This window comes from Capra hircus, chromosome 9, assembly GCF_001704415.2.
Source record: "Capra hircus breed San Clemente chromosome 9, ASM170441v1, whole genome shotgun sequence".
Taxonomy (NCBI): domain Eukaryota; kingdom Metazoa; phylum Chordata; class Mammalia; order Artiodactyla; family Bovidae; genus Capra; species Capra hircus.
This window is the reverse complement of record NC_030816.1, coordinates 29,954,716-29,974,597: the sequence shown is the minus strand read 5'-3', so window position 1 is coordinate 29,974,597 and position 19,882 is coordinate 29,954,716. Positions and strand designations below refer to the sequence as shown.

The window sequence follows — 19,882 nt, the reverse complement described above, 5'->3', positions numbered from 1 at the left end:
TGATCTCACCGCATCTTATTCCAGTTACCTCTAACTACCCCCTCCATCTTCTCTTCTCCTTGTAACTCAGTGAACCTCTCTGAGTGTCCCTCAATGCGGAGAAACTTTTCATCTTTAACCTAGATGTTTTATCATTGATGCTGTATAGATGGAGAAGTCTAGAGGCTACTGTAAAAATAAAACTGAAAACCAGAAGGAGGAAGCTTAAATCAAAAGCCTGAAAACATTAGAGAACTCTTGAATTCAGGGAACATTAAGCAATAGGAGCTCATCAAATGCCTTCATACCTACACCGAAACCAAGCTCCACCCAAGGGCCAACAAGTTCCAAAACAAGACATACCACGCAAATTCTCCAGCAACACAGGAACACTCCCCTGAGCTTCAATATACAGGCAGCTCAAAATTATCCCAAAACCTTTGATGTCTCATAACCCATTACGGGTCACTCCACTGCACTCCAGAGAGAAGAAACCCAGCTCCACCCACCAAAACTCCAACACAAGCCTCCCTAACCAGGAAATCTTGACAAGCCACTGATAGAACCCCACCCAAAGTGAGGAAGCTCCATAATAAAGAGAACTCCACAAATTACCAGAATATAAAAAGGCCACCCCAAACGCAGCAATATAACCAAGATGAAGAGACAGAGGAATACTCAGCAGGTAAAGGAACAGGAGAGTTGCCCACCAAACCAAACAAAAGAGGAAGAAGTAGGGAATCTACCGGAGAAGGAATTCCGAATATTGATAGTGAAAATGATCCAAAATCTTGAAATCAAAATGGAAACACAGATAAATAGCCTAGAGACAAGGATTGAGAAGATGCAAGAAAGGTTTAACAAGGACCTAGAAGAAATAAAAAAGACTCAAAATATAATGAATAACGCAATAAATGAGATCAGAAACACTCTGGAGGCAACAAATAGTAGAATAACGGAGACAGAAGATAGGATTAGTGAAATAGAAGATAGAATGGTAGAAATAAATGAATCAGAGAGGAAACAAGAAAAACAAATTAAAAGAAACGAGGACAATCTCAGAGACCTCCAGGACAATATGAAACGCTCCAACATTCGAATTATAGGAGTCCCAGAAGAAGAAGACAGAAAGAAAGATCATGAGAAAATCCTTGAGGAGATAATAGTTGAAAACTTCCCTAAAATGGGGAAGGAAATAATCACCCAAGTCCAAGAAACACAGAGAGTTCCAAATAGGATAAACCCAAGGCGAAACACCCCAAGACACATATTAATCAAATTAACAAAGATCAAACACAAAGAACAAATATTAAAAGCAGCAAGGGAAAAACAACAAATAACACACAAGGGGATTCCCATAAGGATAACAGCTGATCTTTCAATAGAAACTCTTCAGGCCAGGAGGGAATGGCAAGACATACTTAAAGTGATGAAAGACAATAACCTACAGCCCAGATTACTGTATCCAGCAAGGATCTCATTCAAATACGAAGGAGAAATCAAAAGCTTTACAGACAAGCAAAAGCTGAGAGAATTCAGCACCACCAAACCAGCTCTCCAACAAATTCTAAAGGATATCCTCTAGACAGGAAACACGAAAAGGGTGTATAAACCCGAACCCAAAACAATAAAGTAAATGGTAACGGGATCATACTTATCAATAATCACCTTAAACGTAAATGGGTTGAACGCCCCAACCAAAAGACAAAGACTGGCCGAATGGATACAAAAACAAGACCCCTCTATATGCTGCTTACAAGAGACCCACCTCAAAACAAGGGACACATACAGACTGAAAGTGAAGGGCTGGAAAAAGATATACCATGCAAACAGAGACCAAAAGAAAGCAGGAGTGGCAATACTCATATCTGATAAAATAGACTTTAAAACAAAGGCTGTGAAAAGAGACAAAGAAGGCCACTACATAATGATCAAAGGAACAATCCAAGAAGAAGATATAACAATTATAAATATATATGCACCCAATATAGGAGCACCGCAATATGTCAGACAAATGCTAACAAGTATGAAAGGGGAAATCAACAATAACACAATAATAGTGGGAGACTTTAATACCCCACTCACACCTATGGACAGATCAACTAAACAGAAAATTAACAAAGAAACGCAAACTTTAAATGATACATTAGATCAGTTAGACCTAATTGATATCTATAGGACATTTCACCCCAAAACAATGAATTTCACCTTTTTTTCAAGTGCTCATGGAACCTTCTCCAGGATAGATCACATCCTGGGCCATAAATCTAAACTTGATAAATTCAAAAAAATCAAAATCATTCCAAGCATCTTTTCTGACCATAATGCATTAAGATTAGATCTCAATTACAGGAGAAAAACTATTAAAAATTCCAACAGATGGAGATTGAACAACACACTTCTGAATAACCAACAAATCACAGAAGAAATCAAAAAAGACATCAAAATATGCATAGAAACGAATGAAAATTAAAACACAACAACCCAAAACCTGTGGGACACTATAAAAGCAGTGCTAAGAGGAAAGTTCATAGCAATACAGGCATACCTCAAGAAACAAGAAAAAAGTCAAATAAATAACCTAACTCTACAACTAAAGCAACTAGAAAAGGAAGAGTTGGAGAACCCCAGAGTTAGTAGAAGGAAAGAAATCTTAAAAATTAGGGCAGAAATAAATGCAAAAGAAACAAAAGAGACCATAGCAAAAATCAACAAAGCCAAAAGCTGGTTCTTTGAAAGGATAAATAAAATTGACAAACCATTAGCCAGACTCATCAAGAAGCAAAGAGAGAAAAATCAAATCAATAAAATTAGAAATGAAAATGGAGAGATCACAACAGACAACACAGAAATACAAAGGATCATAAGAGACTACTATCAGCAATTGTATGCCAATAAAATGGACAACGTGGAAGAAACGGACAAATTCTTAGAAAAGTACAATTTTCCAAAACTGAACCAGGAAGAAATAGAAAATCTTAACAGACCCATCACAAGCACGGAAATTGAAACTGTAATCAGAAATCTTCCAGCAAACAAAAGCCCAGGTCCAGACGGCTTCACAGCTGAATTCTACCAAAAATTTCGAGAAGAGCTAACACCTATCCTCCTCAAACTCTTCCAGAAAATTGCAGAGGAAGGTAAACTTCCAAACTCATTCTATGAGCCCACCATCACCCTAATACCAAAACCTGACAAAGATGTCACAAAGAAAGAAAACTACAGGCCAATATCACTGATGAACATAGATGCAAAAATCCTCAACAAAATTCTAGCAATCAGAATCCAACAACATATTAAAAAGATCATACACCATGACCAAGTGGGCTTTATCCCAGGGATGCAAGGATTCTTCAATATCCGCAAATCAATCAATGTAATTCACCACATTAACAAATTGAAAAATAAAAACCATATGATTATCTCAATAGATGCAGAGAAGGCCTTTGACAAAATTCAACATCCATTTATGATAAAAACTCTCCAGAAAGCAGGAATAGAAGGAACATACCTCAACATAATAAAAGCTATCTATGACAAACCCACAGCAAACATTATCCTCAATGGTGAAAAATTGAAAGCATTTCCGCTAAAGTCAGGAACAAGACAAGGGTGTCCACTTTCACCGCTACTATTCAACATAGTTCTGGAAGTTTTGGCGACAGCAATTAGAGCAGAAAAAGAAATAAAAGGAATCCAAATTGGAAAAGAAGAAGTAAAACTCTCACTGTTTGCAGATGACATGATCCTCTACATGGAAAACCCTAAAGACTCCACCAGAAAATTACTAGAGCTAATCAATGAATATAGTAAAGTTGCAGGATATAAAATCAACACACAGAAATCCCTTGCATTCCTATACACGAATAATGAGAAAGTAGAAAAAGAAATTAAGGAAACAATTCCATTCACCATTGCAACGAAAAGAATAAAATACTTAGGAATATATCTACCTAAAGAAACTAAAGACCTATATATAGAAAACTATAAAACACTGATGAAAGAAATCAAAGAGGACACTAATAGATGGAGAAATATACCATGTTCATGGATCGGAAGAATCAATATAGTGAAAATGAGTATACTACCCAAAGCAATTTACAAATTCAATGCAATCCCTATCAAGCTACCAGCAACATTTTTCACAGAACTAGAACAAATAATTTCAAGATTTGTATGGAAATACAAAAAACCTCGAATAGCCAAAGCAATCTTGAGAAAGAAGAATGGAACTGGAGGAATCAACTTGCCTGACTTCAGGCTCTACTACAAAGCCACAGTCATCAAGACAGTATGGTACTGGCACAAAGACAGACATATAGATCAATGGAACAAAATAGAAAGCCCAGAGATAAATCCACACACATATGGACACCTTATCTTTGACAAAGGAGGCAAGACTATACAATGGAGTAAAGACAATCTCTTTAACAAGTGGTGCTGGGAAAACTGGTCAACCACTTGTAAAAGAATGAAACTAGATCACCTTCTAACACCCCACACAAAAATAAACTCAAAATGGATTAAAGATCTAAATGTAAGATCAGAAACTATAAAACTCCTAGAGGAGAACATAGGCAAAACACTCTCAGACATAAATCACAGCAGGATCCTCTATGATCCACCTCCCAGAATTCTGGAAATAAAAGCAAAAATAAACAAATGGGATCTAATTAAAATTAAAAGCTTCTGCACAACAAAGGAAAATATAAGCAAGGTGAAAAGACAGCCTTCGGAATGGGAGAAAATAATAGCAAATGAAGCAACTGACAAACAACTAATCTCAAAAATATACAAGCAACTTATGCAGCTCAATTCCAGAAAAATAAACGACCCAATCAAAAAATGGGCCAAAGAATTAAATAGACATTTCTCCAAAGAAGACATACGGATGGCTAACAAACACATGAAAAGATGCTCAACATCACTCATTATTAGAGAAATGCAAATCAAAACCACAATGAGGTACCACTTCACACCAGTCAGAATGGCTGCGATCCAAAAATCTGCAAGCAATAAATGCTGGAGAGGGTGTGGAGAAAAGGGAACCCTCCTACACTGTTGGTGGGAATGCAAACTAGTACAGCCACTATGGAGAACAGTGTGGAGATTCCTTAAAAAATTGCAAATAGAACTACCTTATGACCCAGCAATCCCACTGCTGGGCATACACACCGAAGAAACCAGAATTGAAAGAGACACATGTACCCCAATGTTCATCGCAGCACTGTTTATAATAGCCAGGACATGGAAACAACCTAGATGTCCATCAGCAGATGAATGGATAAGAAAGCTGTGGTACATATACACAATGGAGTATTACTCAGCCGTTAAAAAGAATTCATTTGAATCAGTTCTGATGAGATGGATGAAACTGGAGCCGATTATACAGAGTGAAGTAAGCCAGAAAGAAAAACACCAATACAGTATACTAACACATATATATGGAATTCAGGAAGATGGCAATGACAACCCTGTATGCAAGACAGGGAAAGAGACACAGATGTGTATAATGGACTTTTGGACTCAGAGGGAGAGGGAGAGGGTGGGATGATTTGGGAGAATGACATTCTAACATGTATACTATCATGTAAGAATTGAATCGCCAGTCTATGTCTGATGCAGGATACAGCATGCTTGGAGCTGGTGCATGGGGATGACCCAGAGAGATGTTATGGGGAGGGAGGTGGGAGGGGGGTTCATGTTTGGGAACGCATGTAAGAATTAAAGATTTCAAAATTTTAAAAAAATAAATAAATAAATAAATAAATAAAGGAGATCAGTCCTGGCTATTCATTGGAAGGACTGATGCTGAAGCTGAAACTCTAATATTTTGACCATCTCATGCAAAGAGTTGACTCATTGGAAAAGACCCTGATGCTGGGAGGGATTGGAGGCAAGAAAAGAAGGGGACGACAAAGGATGAGATGGCTGGATGGCATCACTGACTTGATGGACATGAGTTTGAGTAAACTCAGGGAGTTGGTGATGGACAGGGAGGCCTCGCGTGCTGCGATTCACGGGGTCGCAGAGTTGGACACGGCTGAGCGACTGAACTGAACTGAAAGAGTAAACGAGCAACCATTCTTCCCCTCCCTTGAACCACCTGCTAGCCTAGTGCCTCTCTATAAGGATGAGAAAGGAATTATCCACCGCCTTCTTTTTGCTAGAGACCACATTTCATTAAGCACAAAATCCATGGTTCTCGGGATTAAACCTGCTTTTTGTCACTCTATACGATGGATATAATAAAAGTTTTAGCATAGCCTTCTGCCCCATTTCCAGGCCTGGGTTACTCCTTAAGAGAGAAACCTCTTTTTCCTTAAACAAATGAGTAAGATTTTCTCTTCAAAAAGGAGATTCTGTGGACATCTAATAAAGTATCACCAATTAAACAACTAAAGTCAGCTAATACTTTTTAGTACTGTTGCCAACGTCAAGGCTAAATGTTAAGACAGAAAAACTTGATCTCTTCATCCAAACTGCTAACATAATTAGATTTAATTCATTTTTATAATTTAACATGGAATTAGGCAGTCTTTATTTAGTTTCACAATTGCTGAGGACCTACTAAGTGCCAGAACCTACTAAATGCTAAACTTTGGACATAAAAATAATGAAGCTGAGTTGCTACCAAATCCATGTGCTCCAAACTTAGATTGTTTGCAGGGTCAGGGGTGGGGTGGAGGAAGCTCTTAACAAAGTGTGTTAAATGACACAACAGTGATTTGCACAGCTTACCCCAGAGTACAGAAAGTATTGCTGAGAGGAGATGATGCTGGATGAGCATTTTTATAGAACCGTTTTCTTTACTTATTTTATTTTTATTCTTTTCCTTATTTTCTCTCTTTAATCTTTTTAATCACTTACTTTATAGTCCATTTCATATTTTCCTATATCTTTGGTTCCAGAGATGCCAAATCTCCTGTTTGCTTTTATTTTTGGTGGGTAATGTCCATGTTTTGTCAGTTCTGTTCGAGTGTACACCACCAGGTATTATTTTCATCATGGCAATCTGACATGTTCTGGATTCTGGCAATGTAACTCCAAACCAGTTTTGCATTTGTTAACACTGTAGTCTCAGAAGACAAAATTATGACGTGGTTACAAAGGAATCTCTACTCCTCATTCTGGGCTTAAGGATCCCATTCCACATATGCAGGTTAAAATTAGACTTGAAATTCATAATAAGACACAGGTTTGGGGATGGTAGCAGACTACATTTCCAAATTTGGCTACAACAACAGCTCCCATTTCAAATGATCTTTGTTCTTTGAGACCCTGACACTTCTCCCAGTGAAGCAGTAGTGTGCTATCTCTCTAAACTGGACAGGCCTTTGTGACTACCTTGACAGAATATGGGAGGAGTGACTCTATGACTCCAAAGGGTAAGTCATTAAAATGCCACACACATCCTGCTAGTTCCTTTAGGATGCTTGTTCTTGAAACTGAGCCAAGTGCTGTGGGAAGTTTAATCAGCCCATGAGAGGCTTATGGGCTCATGTAGAAGGAAACTGAGGCCCTAGTCAAGCTCCCAGGTGATTGAGTGGCAACATATCAGCCATGTGACTGAACCACCTGAAAAGTGACTCCCCCTGACTTAGTTTAGCCACTCCAGTGCCATATGGGGCAGAGATGTAGTTTTGTGAGTAAAACAGATGATGACTTCTTTTAAATCACATTAGAGTGGTTTGTTTCTTATGCAACAATAGATAAATAGAATCTCCTCTTTTCATTAGATTTTTTTTTCATCCTGAGTCTCAAGTGGATACTGTTTAGGAAATATCCCTCTGTAATAAAACTGTACTGCCTGCTAACATATAATAGACAGGTTTTACTGGACAAAAAATACAACCTCTTTCAAGTGTATGTTATCAGCACCCTTGCTAATTACCCTTCTGAAAATTTTAACTTAGGACTACAAACTTCAGTTACCCCTATATATATTTTCCTCATGTGGCAGGGTCTTATATCTTCCACCTGAGTGTTATAGGTTCATTCCTCCCCAGCTAACCACAAGCCAATTCTTAGTGCATGGACGCATGTCTTCAACTGTACTTATGTACAACAAAAAAGCCTATTATTTCGATGCACAAAGGAAGCAGAGTATGGTGGTCCCCAGCCTTTGGCTAGAAACCTGTTTTCTTTCCTTCCTGCAACAGTCCTTATAATTGAAATATTCTCATTTTAAACCTCTGAATCTGTGGCCTTTTTTTTTTTAAGAAAACACTGCTTGCAGTCTTCCTGAGCCAGCATAAAATTTCTCTAGATAGCCTTTCTCTCTATGTAGCCCTTCAAAGATTTTGGTTTTATGCAAGGGTATGCAATTCTCTATATCTTAAAAGCCCAAGGGTTCATTTCCTGTCCCTGAATGGGCATTAAGACTCAAGGGGTGACTATTTCTGGGTCCAATAACTCTCTCTCCCCACTAAAGGCCAACACAACACTAGCCTGTAATATACTTATTGTTGTGACTTTGGGGTATGTCTTACTTTCTGGCATTCTGAGAGTTTGCTATTTTTCTTGTGAGCTAAGCTGTGTATTTAAACCACACCATTTGTTTTTTATATACTGTGGTATACTTGCAACAAGAGGGGTTACATATTATTACATTCTATCATGTTTAGAAAAGTAAGCTCTTTAGCCAAGTAGAGAGAGAAGGAAAAACATTTTACATAGAGAAAACAGCATCTGCAAAAACTCAGTTGAGTAACAACTTGGTTACACCCTGGAACTCTAAGAAATCTACTACTGTTGGAGTGCAGAGGCGATACAGGTAATAAGTGGCAAGAAATGAGATGGAGGGGTAGGTAGTTGCTAGATAATAAGCTCTTTGTAATACAAGCTAAGGAGCTTGAAGTTTTTCTGTAGGAAATGGGAACCACCAAAGACTGTAAAGACTTATTTCAGTAGATCAGGTCAACAGATTATACAGCATATAGATTTGAGTTGGGGGAGGGGGACCTGACAATAGAAAGATCAGATATCTTTGGTGGGGGGAAGAGAGGGAGTGGAGAACAAACAGAGGCCAAAGATGTAGCTCCAAACTATGGCAGTAATAGTAGTGACTGAGAGAAAGGTAGAGGTCAGAAATTAAAGGCGTTACAATGAATACGGATTAGAGAATCACAAAGAAGAAAGAATTTAGGCTACATTCCAGATCTGTAGTTTGAGCAACCAAGTAGATATTGGGTGGTAGGAGACAAGGGTTTGAGATGAGGAATTCAATTTTAAATGCATAGTCAATATCCTGATAGAGATGATCAAAGAGCAGTTAGATATTGTTACCAAAGGGGAACTGTGGGAAATGGAGGGACTCCAATTCCACTGTGGATTCCATTTTTATTGTAGGAATTTGCATGTCCAACACTACCCAGCTGACATTAATAGTGTCAGATATGGTAGCTAGCATAAGCTCGTCCTAGCAACCCAGGATATTGAAGGTAAGTCTCTGGATTCAGGTATCCAAGCTACAGTTATGGTGACCACGTCTTAGGTCTTCTGAAATACTCAATTTTTGGTGAGTAAAACATCTTTACTGAAGCTGTATCATTCCAACACATACACTGAGAAAGGCATTTAAGCCACATTTTTCCTAAGCACCAAGTGCCTACGAAGAAAAAAAGTGGTTCAGGTCAGAAACAAAACAGATCATTTGAACAGCCCTATGTACATGGCTACAGTCCATGGGGTCGCAAAGAGTCAGACACGACTAAGCGAATTCCCTTTCTTTCTTTTTTTCTATGTACTTATCAGATGATCACCAAGGGTGTCACTTTTTACTCTAGAGTCTCTCCTCTCCTTCCCCAACAAGGCTAAGAAGGAAAAGAGGAATGTTTAAAGTCCCTAGGAGGGCAAATATAAATTAATAATTTCTCAAATATTCCTTTTGTTGAGCAATTTTTTCCTTTTAACTTTTAATTTTGCCATAATTTGAGGCTCATAGAAAAGTTGTAAGACTAGCAGAAAGAATCTCGACATATATTTCACCCAGATTCTCCAAATTTTAACAATCTACCAATTTGCTCTATTATTTTCTCTATATAAAACACTCATTTTTTCCTGAACTGTTTGAGAGCTAGATGCTAGCCTGATGAGCTTTTACCCCAAATACTTCATTGTGTATTTCTTAAAAACAAGGTCATTCTCTTATATAATTCAGTACAAATATCAGGAAATTAACGGTGATACGATATGATTATCTAATCAACAGACTCCATTTGGCTTTGCCAATCATCCCCAAAATGCCTCTCACAGCAAAAGAAAATCCCAGATCACACTGCATTCAGTTGTCAGTCTCCTTAACATGGAACAGTTTTTAGTCTTTTTCTTTTGAAAGCAAAATTTTTAAAAGTTATTTTGTAGAAAGTCCCCCATATTGAGCCTTTCTTAATTTCTCTCATGATAAGATTTCAGGTTATGCATTTTTGGCAGGAACACCATGGAAGTAATGTTGAGGTCAGTCTGTCACAATATTGGCAAGGCTGGGTTTACAACTTAGTTAAGGTGGTATCTGCTGGTTTTCTCCAGTTACTATTTCTCCCCAGATGGAGAATGCCTGACACGTGGCATGGAGCCTACAGGATGGAGGTCGTCCCAGCCACCACTGGGTGTCTGCGGCACGGAGCACACAGGATAGAAGACCCACTCTGCCTCGCCCCGCCACCCTTGGGTTGGCCAGAGACCAGAGGTGGCACCGCGAGTCGGCTCAGTCATACGTGCACACAAGAGCCCACACACAAGCCCAGGCGGGCGGCTCCAGTGGCAAGGGCCAAATCGGGCACCAGGTGATGGTCCAAAGGCCCAGAGCCCTGCACATAACCAGAGACCCAAAGTCCTTGGTGGCAGACACCGAAGGAGACTGTGCCAGCAGTTACTATTTTTCCCTTAGTAATTAATAAGAATATTATGGGTAGATACTTTGAAACTATCAAAATATTCCATTACTGGTAAACCACCTACCAATTTTAACGTCTACTGATGATTTTTGCCTAAAACAATTATTATTTTGATGGATGCCAATTGATGATTTTCTATTTCGATTATTCTTTCTACTTTCATAGTTGGCATTATATTGATACTTTAACAAAGAAATTTCTCTTTTCTTTTACCTACCTATCTATTTTCATCAGTATGAACTCACATGTTCTTATTTGGTTCAATGAATTATAACTCATTATTTTTACTCCTTTGATGCTCAGTTTGGGTTTTTGTTTGTTTGTCTTTTTAGTGGGTCTGAATCCCTCTAAAGAAGAAATTCTTAGTGTTTTTCCATCCCCTTATATGAGAAAGAAAGCATACAGGGGGCTGAGCTGCCTAACTGCCCTTTCCTAGGTGAGATAAAGCTCTAGGAGTTTCCTTGGAGGGCTGGCCCTCCTTACTGAGAATAGAACTGGGAGCACTTCAAAATGCTTACTTTCCCTTTCCACCTGTCGGAAGCATAAAGGGATTTTTCTCAGATCTTCAACATGAAAAAGTGGTGCGACACCTGCAGATAAAAGTCATAAAAGTGTGGGAATCTCCTTAGACTGGATTCCCAGGAGTTCTTAACTCTCAAGCTAGTCCACACTCAGTCTTCAAGCAACTAGTAAGTTATCATTTAAGTGATCCTACAAACTACAGCAGCTCGTGCTCTGTATTCACCTGTCTCTCTAGTTTTCAGAGTGGTGATTGTCCTATGACCTCAACTCTGAGAAATATATTAAAAGTTACTGATTTTCAGTTTCAGAGTTTTTTTTTTTTTCTTGTTGTAGGAAGGGGAACAACAACTTCTAAGTTCTTCACATGTTAGAGCAGAAACTGGCAGTTTTGAGATATAGATTTATTTTTCTACTATTTCTTTCCCCAAAAGTTATTAATAATCTAAGTTAAGGCAAAGAATGTGCTAAAAGAGGTAAAAGAAAAAACTTACTGTTTATTTTAGGTAAAACAACACCCACTAGATCATATTATATACCATCCCCTCATTTCTCTTTATCAGTCTACCCTATTGTGGCAGGAGCCTTGTTTGCCATGGGCATATTGCATGCCTGGTACATAAAACAGTATGTGGCATGCAGTAAGCATTCAATAAATATTTGTTAGACTACTGAGCTAGGAGATAAGGTGCTTTTCTTGACTCTGATCTCCATTATCATAAGGCTAGAAAGGGGCCAAATCCAGCCCTTGTCGTCTTCTGGGTTTTGTGTTTCATCACCAATTGAAATAGAAAACAATTTTAAATCAAAGAGCTTTAAAGTATATTTAAAATATTATTAAATACTCAGTAACAACAGAATTTCCTTATGGCAACAGAAAACTGACTCATCCTCTTGGTCATCTTGTACACGAGATTTTTTTTAACCTCATTTATGGATATGTTCCATTTTTCTCTTATGATACTGCTTATGTTTACTTACCATATCCAAGAAACTGGAGTAGTAAACTCATTAGATATTTTTTAAACAACCTAGGCAGTATGGTCAAAGGCAGAATTTAATATTTAGAACATTTGGCACACTCAAAGACCACAATTAGACAGATCTGCTATGACTGAGTTTCATGCAGTGCAACTAGAATGCTTTCCTTACGGGATGACTTTTGCAGCTGTACTTTTTGCCTTCCATTTTAGAATGTCAATATACTTTAAAATATTTCATCTTACTTATACACATTTCATTAAAATTACAGTATTTAATTAAACTATACTACAACATACAAGCCAATATTGGCAATATAGACGCCAATAAAAAGAGCATGTTGCAATTTTTTACAGCTACAGATAAAATTTTAAGAGGTTTAATACTAGATACACAGTTTATAAGAAAAAACAAATATTCACAAAGGAAGATAGCAGGGAACTTACTAGAAAGATGTTAATGTTGAAAAAAGTTCTCTTATAATTTGATAAGATAATATTAAAATTAAATGAGAGATATGAACTCCATCCTGAAAGTAATGGGAAGTCACTTAAGAATTTTAATCAGGAAAGTAATTAGATTCACTTTTATAAAGATTATTTTGTTTAATTCCCTTCATCACACTATCTAATTGTTTTAAACTTATTTATTGTGCTTCCCCAACTAGAATGTAAAGTCTAGGAGAATATAGATTATATCTGACATATTCATTGGTGTACCCCCCAAGACCTATATGTCATGTGCAGCAGGTAAAAAACAAAAATAGCTGAATGAATTAACATAAACAACCAGTTAAGAAGCTAATGCTTTTGGGTGGGGCTGGGCAACAAAACAACAACAACAAATAATTAAGATCCTAAACCAATGAATTGTTAGTAGGGGAACAGTCTCAAACCAACCTGAAAAATACTAAAAAGTGAGATTTGAAAACTGGTAACCAAAAGATGTGAGCACTGAGGAAAAGTAAAAAGTGAAATATCATGTGTGGAATTTCAAAACTTCCTATAAAGCAAAAATAATAAAGACAGTGTATCAATGGCATAAAGATAAACAAACAGATAAATGGAATAGACTGGAAAATCCAGAAACAAACCCTTACATTTAAAATCAGTTAGTTTTTGATAAGGGTGCCAAGTTCATTCAATGTGGAAAGAATGGTATAAATGGTATGGGACAATTGGATAGCTACGTACTAAAGAATGAAGCTAGACTCTTACCTCACACTATATACAAAAATTAATTCAACATGGATCATAGAAATAAACTATAAACTCTTAAAACAAATTACCAGGAGTATATCTTCATAACCTTGAATTAGGCAATAGCTTCTTAGATATGACATGAGCAATGAAAGAAAAAAAGAATAAATAAGTAGGATATCATAAAAATTAAAAACTCTTTGTGCTACAGAGGATGCTATCAAGAAAGTGAAAAAACAACCCACATAATGGAAGAGAACATTTGCAAATTATATAGCTGATAAGAGTTGTACCAAGATTATATAAAGAACTCTTACAATTCAACAACAAATAGGCAAATAACACAATTTTTAGATGTGGAAAGGACTCAAATAGATGTTTCTCCAAAGAAAATACTCAAGTAGCCAAAAAGCACATGAAAAGATGCTCAATGTTATTAGCCGTTCAGAAAATGCAAATTAAAGCCACAGTGCTATACCACTTCACGTCCATTAGGATGGCTAAAATTGTAAAAGAGAGAACAAGTGTTGATGATGGTATGGAGAACCTAGAACCCTCACTCACTGATGACAGAATTGAAAAGTTATATAGTCACTTTGGAAAACAGTTTTAAAAGGTTAAACAAAGTCAGCATATGACCCAATAATTTCACTCATAGGTATATTCAAGAGAAATTAGAGCATACAGCTTATATAAAAACTAACATACACACGTACACAGCAGTATCATTCATAATAGTAAAAAAGTAGTTAACAACTCAAGTATCTAGCAACTGACTGATGGATAAATAAAATGTGGCAAATCTATATAACAGAATACTATTCAGTCATAAAAAGAAATGAAGTATTAACATATGCTACAAAATAGATGTACCTTGAATATATTATACAAAGTGAAAGAAGCCAGACACAAAAACACAAATATTCTATAATTCCATTTACGTGAAATATCTAGAATAGGCAAATCCATAAACAAAGAAGCCAGATTAATGGTTACCTCAGGTTGATGGTGGAGGATTAGGAAAAGTGACCACTAATGAGTTCAGTTCTCTTGGGAATGATGAAAATGTTATAAAATTATTAGAAAGTGGTGATGGCTGTACAACTCTGTGAGTATACCAAAACTCAAAGAACTAGTCTCTTTAAAAGATGAATTTTATCATATGTAAATTATATCACAATAAAGCTATATTAAGATAGCACACACACGCACTTCTGGACTTTTGAATAGATCATTCCCCTCCCTGGTGCTTTCCAGCTGACTGCTGCAAAATGCTCAAACAAATTTCAGAAATAAAACATACCAAAACTCTTCCAGATTTATAACTATAGGCCTGAAAGTTAATTTAAGGAACTGTTAGAGTGTGAAGTCCTTGACAGCCATAAAACTATCAATAGCATAGTTCTATTCCCCTTCATTCCTGACCCTGTTGTTTATTTCCTATCACATTATCTTATACATAGTGAGCGCTCAATAAAAGTTTGCTCAAATGAATCTTAAAAAAAAAGTCTGGGAATGTGAATGGTTAGAAGGAAGTATTGCTATAGTGAGGCTTTCCAGAAGACTACTGATTTCTGAATTCCATCTCTTTCTATTTTTAGCCTTCAGCCATTTTGAGGGGAGGAAAGATTTGAGATGTGAGAGTTGAACCATAAAGAAAGCTGAGAGCCAAAGAATTGATGCTTTGGAACTGAGGTGTTGGAGAAGACTCTTGAGAGTCCCTTGGATTATAAGGAGATCAAACCAGTCCATCCTAAAGGAAATCAATCCTGAGTATTCATTGGAAGGACTGATGCTGAAGCTGAAACTCCAATACTTTGGCCACCTGATACAAAGAGCTAACTCATTAGAAAAGACCCTGATGCTGGGAAAGATTGAAGGTGGGAGGAGAAAGGGACAACAGAGGATGAAACGGTTGGATGGCATCATCGACTCAATGGACATGAGTTTGAGCAAGCTCCAGGAGTTGGTAATAGACAGGGAAACCAGGCATGCTGCAGTCCATGGGGTCACAAAGAGGTGGAAACAACTGAGCGACTGAACTAACTGAAGATTTGAGAAATCTTCAGAACATGATCCTAATATAAGAGGTGCCAGCATTACCTTCTTGAATTTTTAATTAAAAACATCTTTCATGCAGGCCATCTCTACAGCAAAGTTGACATAAAACACAACAAACACCCTTGTACCCTATTAGACTAGGGAATGGGGTGGTCTGGTTAATATCCACTCACTAAACATAGATCAGTACTTGTCAAATGAATTGGAACAAAATGTACAACAAATTGAGTTGATATGATCTTATCTTTCTTGAATAAATCAGACAATATTTAGGTATCTTGCACTGCCTTAGGGTCACGGCTGTAACCAACTATCATTATTCTTTATGTTAGGTTGTTGTTACATGTGCACTCAGTGAGGAAGTTTCCGTTAATGCCAGATAGACTAATTTTTACTATAGGACAGTGAAACCAAGAAAATTAAAAGCTCAAGTCTGCAAGATGAAACATCTTTTAAAAAATAAATAATCTGTAATTTACCACTAAATTATGAAGCAAAACAAAAGAAAAGCTGAATGAAAACTTAACTAGGAGGAATGCTGGCATTTGAGAATCCTTTCAAAGAGAAGGGATCAAAGGAGTAAGCTTCACACAGTCTTTCAAATATGAAATGTTTGGTGGACTCTAAAGAGAGGAGGAACAGAAGGATCTCTGCAAATATTGGTTTGATGAAGACACAAAAAGAGAAAATTATTTATTTATTTGTGCCTTTTAATTTCTTTCTCTGTGTCCATTCCAAGAAACAGACAACCACACCAGGCCAAGCAAACAAGGATGCAGAGTTATAATGCTCTTTTACATGTTAAGTTCACAGCAGCAATTTTATATGGCCTAGAAATTTCATCAAATCTGTTTAAGTTTCCAGGTGTTGCCAATTCCACCCTTAAAAATCACTACTGTACACATCAGCAAAAATACACTGCTTAAAATATCTAACAGGGTGGCTTACTGGAACAAGAGATGGCCCATGAAAGGCATGCTAAAAAGTCTCCAGAAAACCATATGTAATACTTAAATGTCTTATTGCTTGTTAAGTAAACAGAACATCTACCTCGGAACTTCACGTTAACTGAAGGTGAGGTTGGCCTCCCTTCCCCACTCTCTTCATTCTCTAGCCTGTCCTCTAAGACAGCGTCTTTGAAAAGGCAGCTGCAAAGTTTTCTCTTCGAAAATCAACTCTAACACATTTTAAAAACTAAGAAATAGTTATATGTATTCACAGGGGGAAAAATGTGGCACTGAACTTTTCTTCTGAATTCCCATATACAGGAATCACAACAATTTACAAAAGATATCTGTAAATTAGACAAGTAACTTCACACATATTAGATACATGCAGAAAGATTATAATTTTAAACAATTCTAATTGGGGATATAGATTTTTTAAAAACTAAAAAGTTGATCCTATATTAAAATGTCATTTGAACACAGTAAACATTGTTCTGTGTTTTATGAAGGCTCACGGCAGGGCTAGGTTTACATTTAAATCATTGACATTATTTGGTAATTATTCATTTTGGAGTAAAATCTAATTTGGCCACTCATGTCATAAGACCACATACTATAGAGTTGGAAGGTATCCAAGAGCTCACTAGTCTAAATTTTCTCATTTTACAAAAGAACGAGGCCCAACTTGTTAACTGATTTGTCCAAAATGCCTGGTGCTCTCAAGATTCAGACATAGCAAAATGCTGGGTTTATTTTCTTTAACATTGAAACTAACTGAATCACATTTAATCAAGAAGAAACATCTTTCAAAAGCTTAATTTTTTACCTTCACCATACAGTGATTTTCTGAGTCTGAAAGAATATTAAGTTAGCAATCACTTTTTAATAAAGGAAACTTTCAAATATTTCCTCAAGATCTAAAGCAATGAATAATTTTAAAATAATCCAGGATAAACAACAAGGTCCTACTGTTTAGCACAAGGAACTATATTCAATATCCTATAATAAACCATAATGGAAAAGAATATAAAAAAGAATGTATCTATATGAAATACATATATAAAACTTAATCACTTTGATATATAGCAGAAATTAGCACAACACTGTAATCAACTGTACTTCAATAAAAATAAATAAATGAATAAAAATTAACCAGGGAAGTCCAAAGTTAGGGTTCTCCCTTTTATCTTTTTCCCACAGTAGTAGATGCAGGAATCTTATATCTGAATTCAATCTAAGGAAAGGAAAATCATTAATGGAGCAATTTAATCCACAAACTTCATCTCCTCAAATAATTCTGATGGGTTTGTCAATTTTCTGCTAACCATTGCAATGTGCTTTGGTATCCTGACCACTGTGGACTAGACATTCCCAACGAGGGTCTGACTTGACCTACTTAGACCTTGACATCTGGAAACTGCATTGTTCCCCATCTTCTCTCCACCACCTGTGAAAAAGATCAGAAAGGTTAGTTGGCGGGTCCTAAAGATGAGATGACAGGCCTGTAGATGCACCTGTGGCCTCTGACCTGTGAGAAGAATTCTCACTTGCATGACAAAGTGAAGCAGAAGCCTGGATTTCTAGAAATAGAAGGACTTTCATTTAAAAAATTGTCTCTAGAGACGCTGGGTAGATACCACAAATGAGATGATCATTAATTTTCTTAGCAAATCCTTAATCTTTGTTTTTACTGACACCATTATTTTTGTATAATAAGAAAGAGTAAGTAAAGAGATCTGAGGGTAGAAATTTTTTAAAGAAAGAAAAGTGTTATTTGCTCTGTTTGGCTTCAAGATAAAGCTAATATGCAGCGTGCCAATGGTTAACCAAAATATCTAATCTGGAATCCAAAGAATAAATATGAAAATTAAAATAACACTGAGACATAACGATCTGAAGGATGATGGGTACCCACAGTTACTATGCAGATGTTCCACAGACAAAGATGGCTTTCTGGCTCTGCTATCTATCCCTAGAGGCTTCAACCTTAAGTCTGATACATTATAAGCTGTAATGATTTCATTTTCTCTATCCTTTGAGATATTAGGAAGGTCCAAATTATGGTCAGACTGCAAAACTAAAAGTAAAAAAAAATGCACAGAATTGCTTGTGGGTGCCATTAAAGAAAGTGAATAGATGACTAGAAAAGTGATATCACAATGAGGAAGCTCACAAGGAGACTGGCATCATTACACAATGTCAACTATTTAGCCAACTGAATTACTTAATTCTGATTTCCTTTACCTATTTATTCCTTAATCCACCATTACTGAAATTAGAGGATCTAAAATCATGCTCCTAATGAGGAAAATCATATCTCTCAACAACAACAAAATATACTGGACTCAACAGAGTCACCAAAATTCCTCACAAAGAGAGTCACAAAACATAAGAAGACAAAATATGTCATTATGCTTACTTAACACTGCACTGTTCATCATACAAACCAGGACATTATCAAAAGTGAAAGGGGACACTACTAAAACTTACACTAGGAAAGGATGCAGAGCAACAGGAACTCTCATTTACTGCTGATAGAAATGCAAAATGTAAATAGTCACTTCAGATAGTCTGGCAGTTTCTCACCAAGTTAGACATATATCCACCATATAACCAACTCAGCAGTCACGTTTCTAGTTATTTTCCCAAGTGAAATGAAAACATGTTCATGCAAAAATCTGTATGTAAGTTTTTACAGCAGCTTTATTCATAACCACTAAAAACTGAAAGCAACCAAGATACTGTTCAACAAATAGACAAACAACCTGTGAGACATCCATACAATGTAATACTCTTCAGTGATAAAAAGGAACAAGCTAGTGATTCAGATAAGACGGATATAACTTAAATGCATCTTCCTAAGTGAAAAAAGGCAGATCTGAAAGGTTACATATTATGCAATTCTCTTCATATGACATTCTACAAAAGGTGAAACTAAAAGTACAGAAAAACAGGTGAGTGGCTGCGAGGGCCTGGGGGAGTGGCCAGCAGTCTACTACAGGGGGCACATGGGAACTTGTAGGGTGGAGATAATATTCTGGAGAGGTGGATACCTGATGCTATGTATCTGGTAAAGCACAAAGAACCTTCCAACACAAAAAGTGAACTTTAATATATGCACATTAAAAACATCAACCAAGAGGCTGGGGACCTCAGGATGGAATGCAGACATAATCTCACTGAAAAGGCTACAAGAAAAAAAAAAAGAAAGGAGCTAACTTAAAATTACTTTGGAAAATCATGTTTTGATTGGAAACAGTAAGGGTAGAAGAAAAAGGAACTGTACATGAACAGTTTT

At 36.7% G+C, this 19,882-nt stretch overlaps 1 protein-coding gene across 2 annotated transcripts in view; it reads right to left on the bottom strand.

The window, feature by feature from the left end:
- PDSS2 (prenyl (decaprenyl) diphosphate synthase, subunit 2) overlaps window positions 1-19,882 on the bottom strand; it is a 279,997-nt gene that overhangs the window by 207,884 nt on the left and 52,231 nt on the right. Inside the window, exon 2 of one of the 2 annotated variants that reach the window (XM_018053102.1) lies at window positions 17,981-18,031. The exons of the other annotated variant lie outside the window; for it this stretch is intronic. Within the exon in view, the coding sequence (XP_017908591.1) occupies window positions 17,981-18,031 (51 nt within the window). The remainder of the gene's footprint in view (window positions 1-17,980; window positions 18,032-19,882) is intronic. 2 annotated transcript variants of the gene reach the window in all.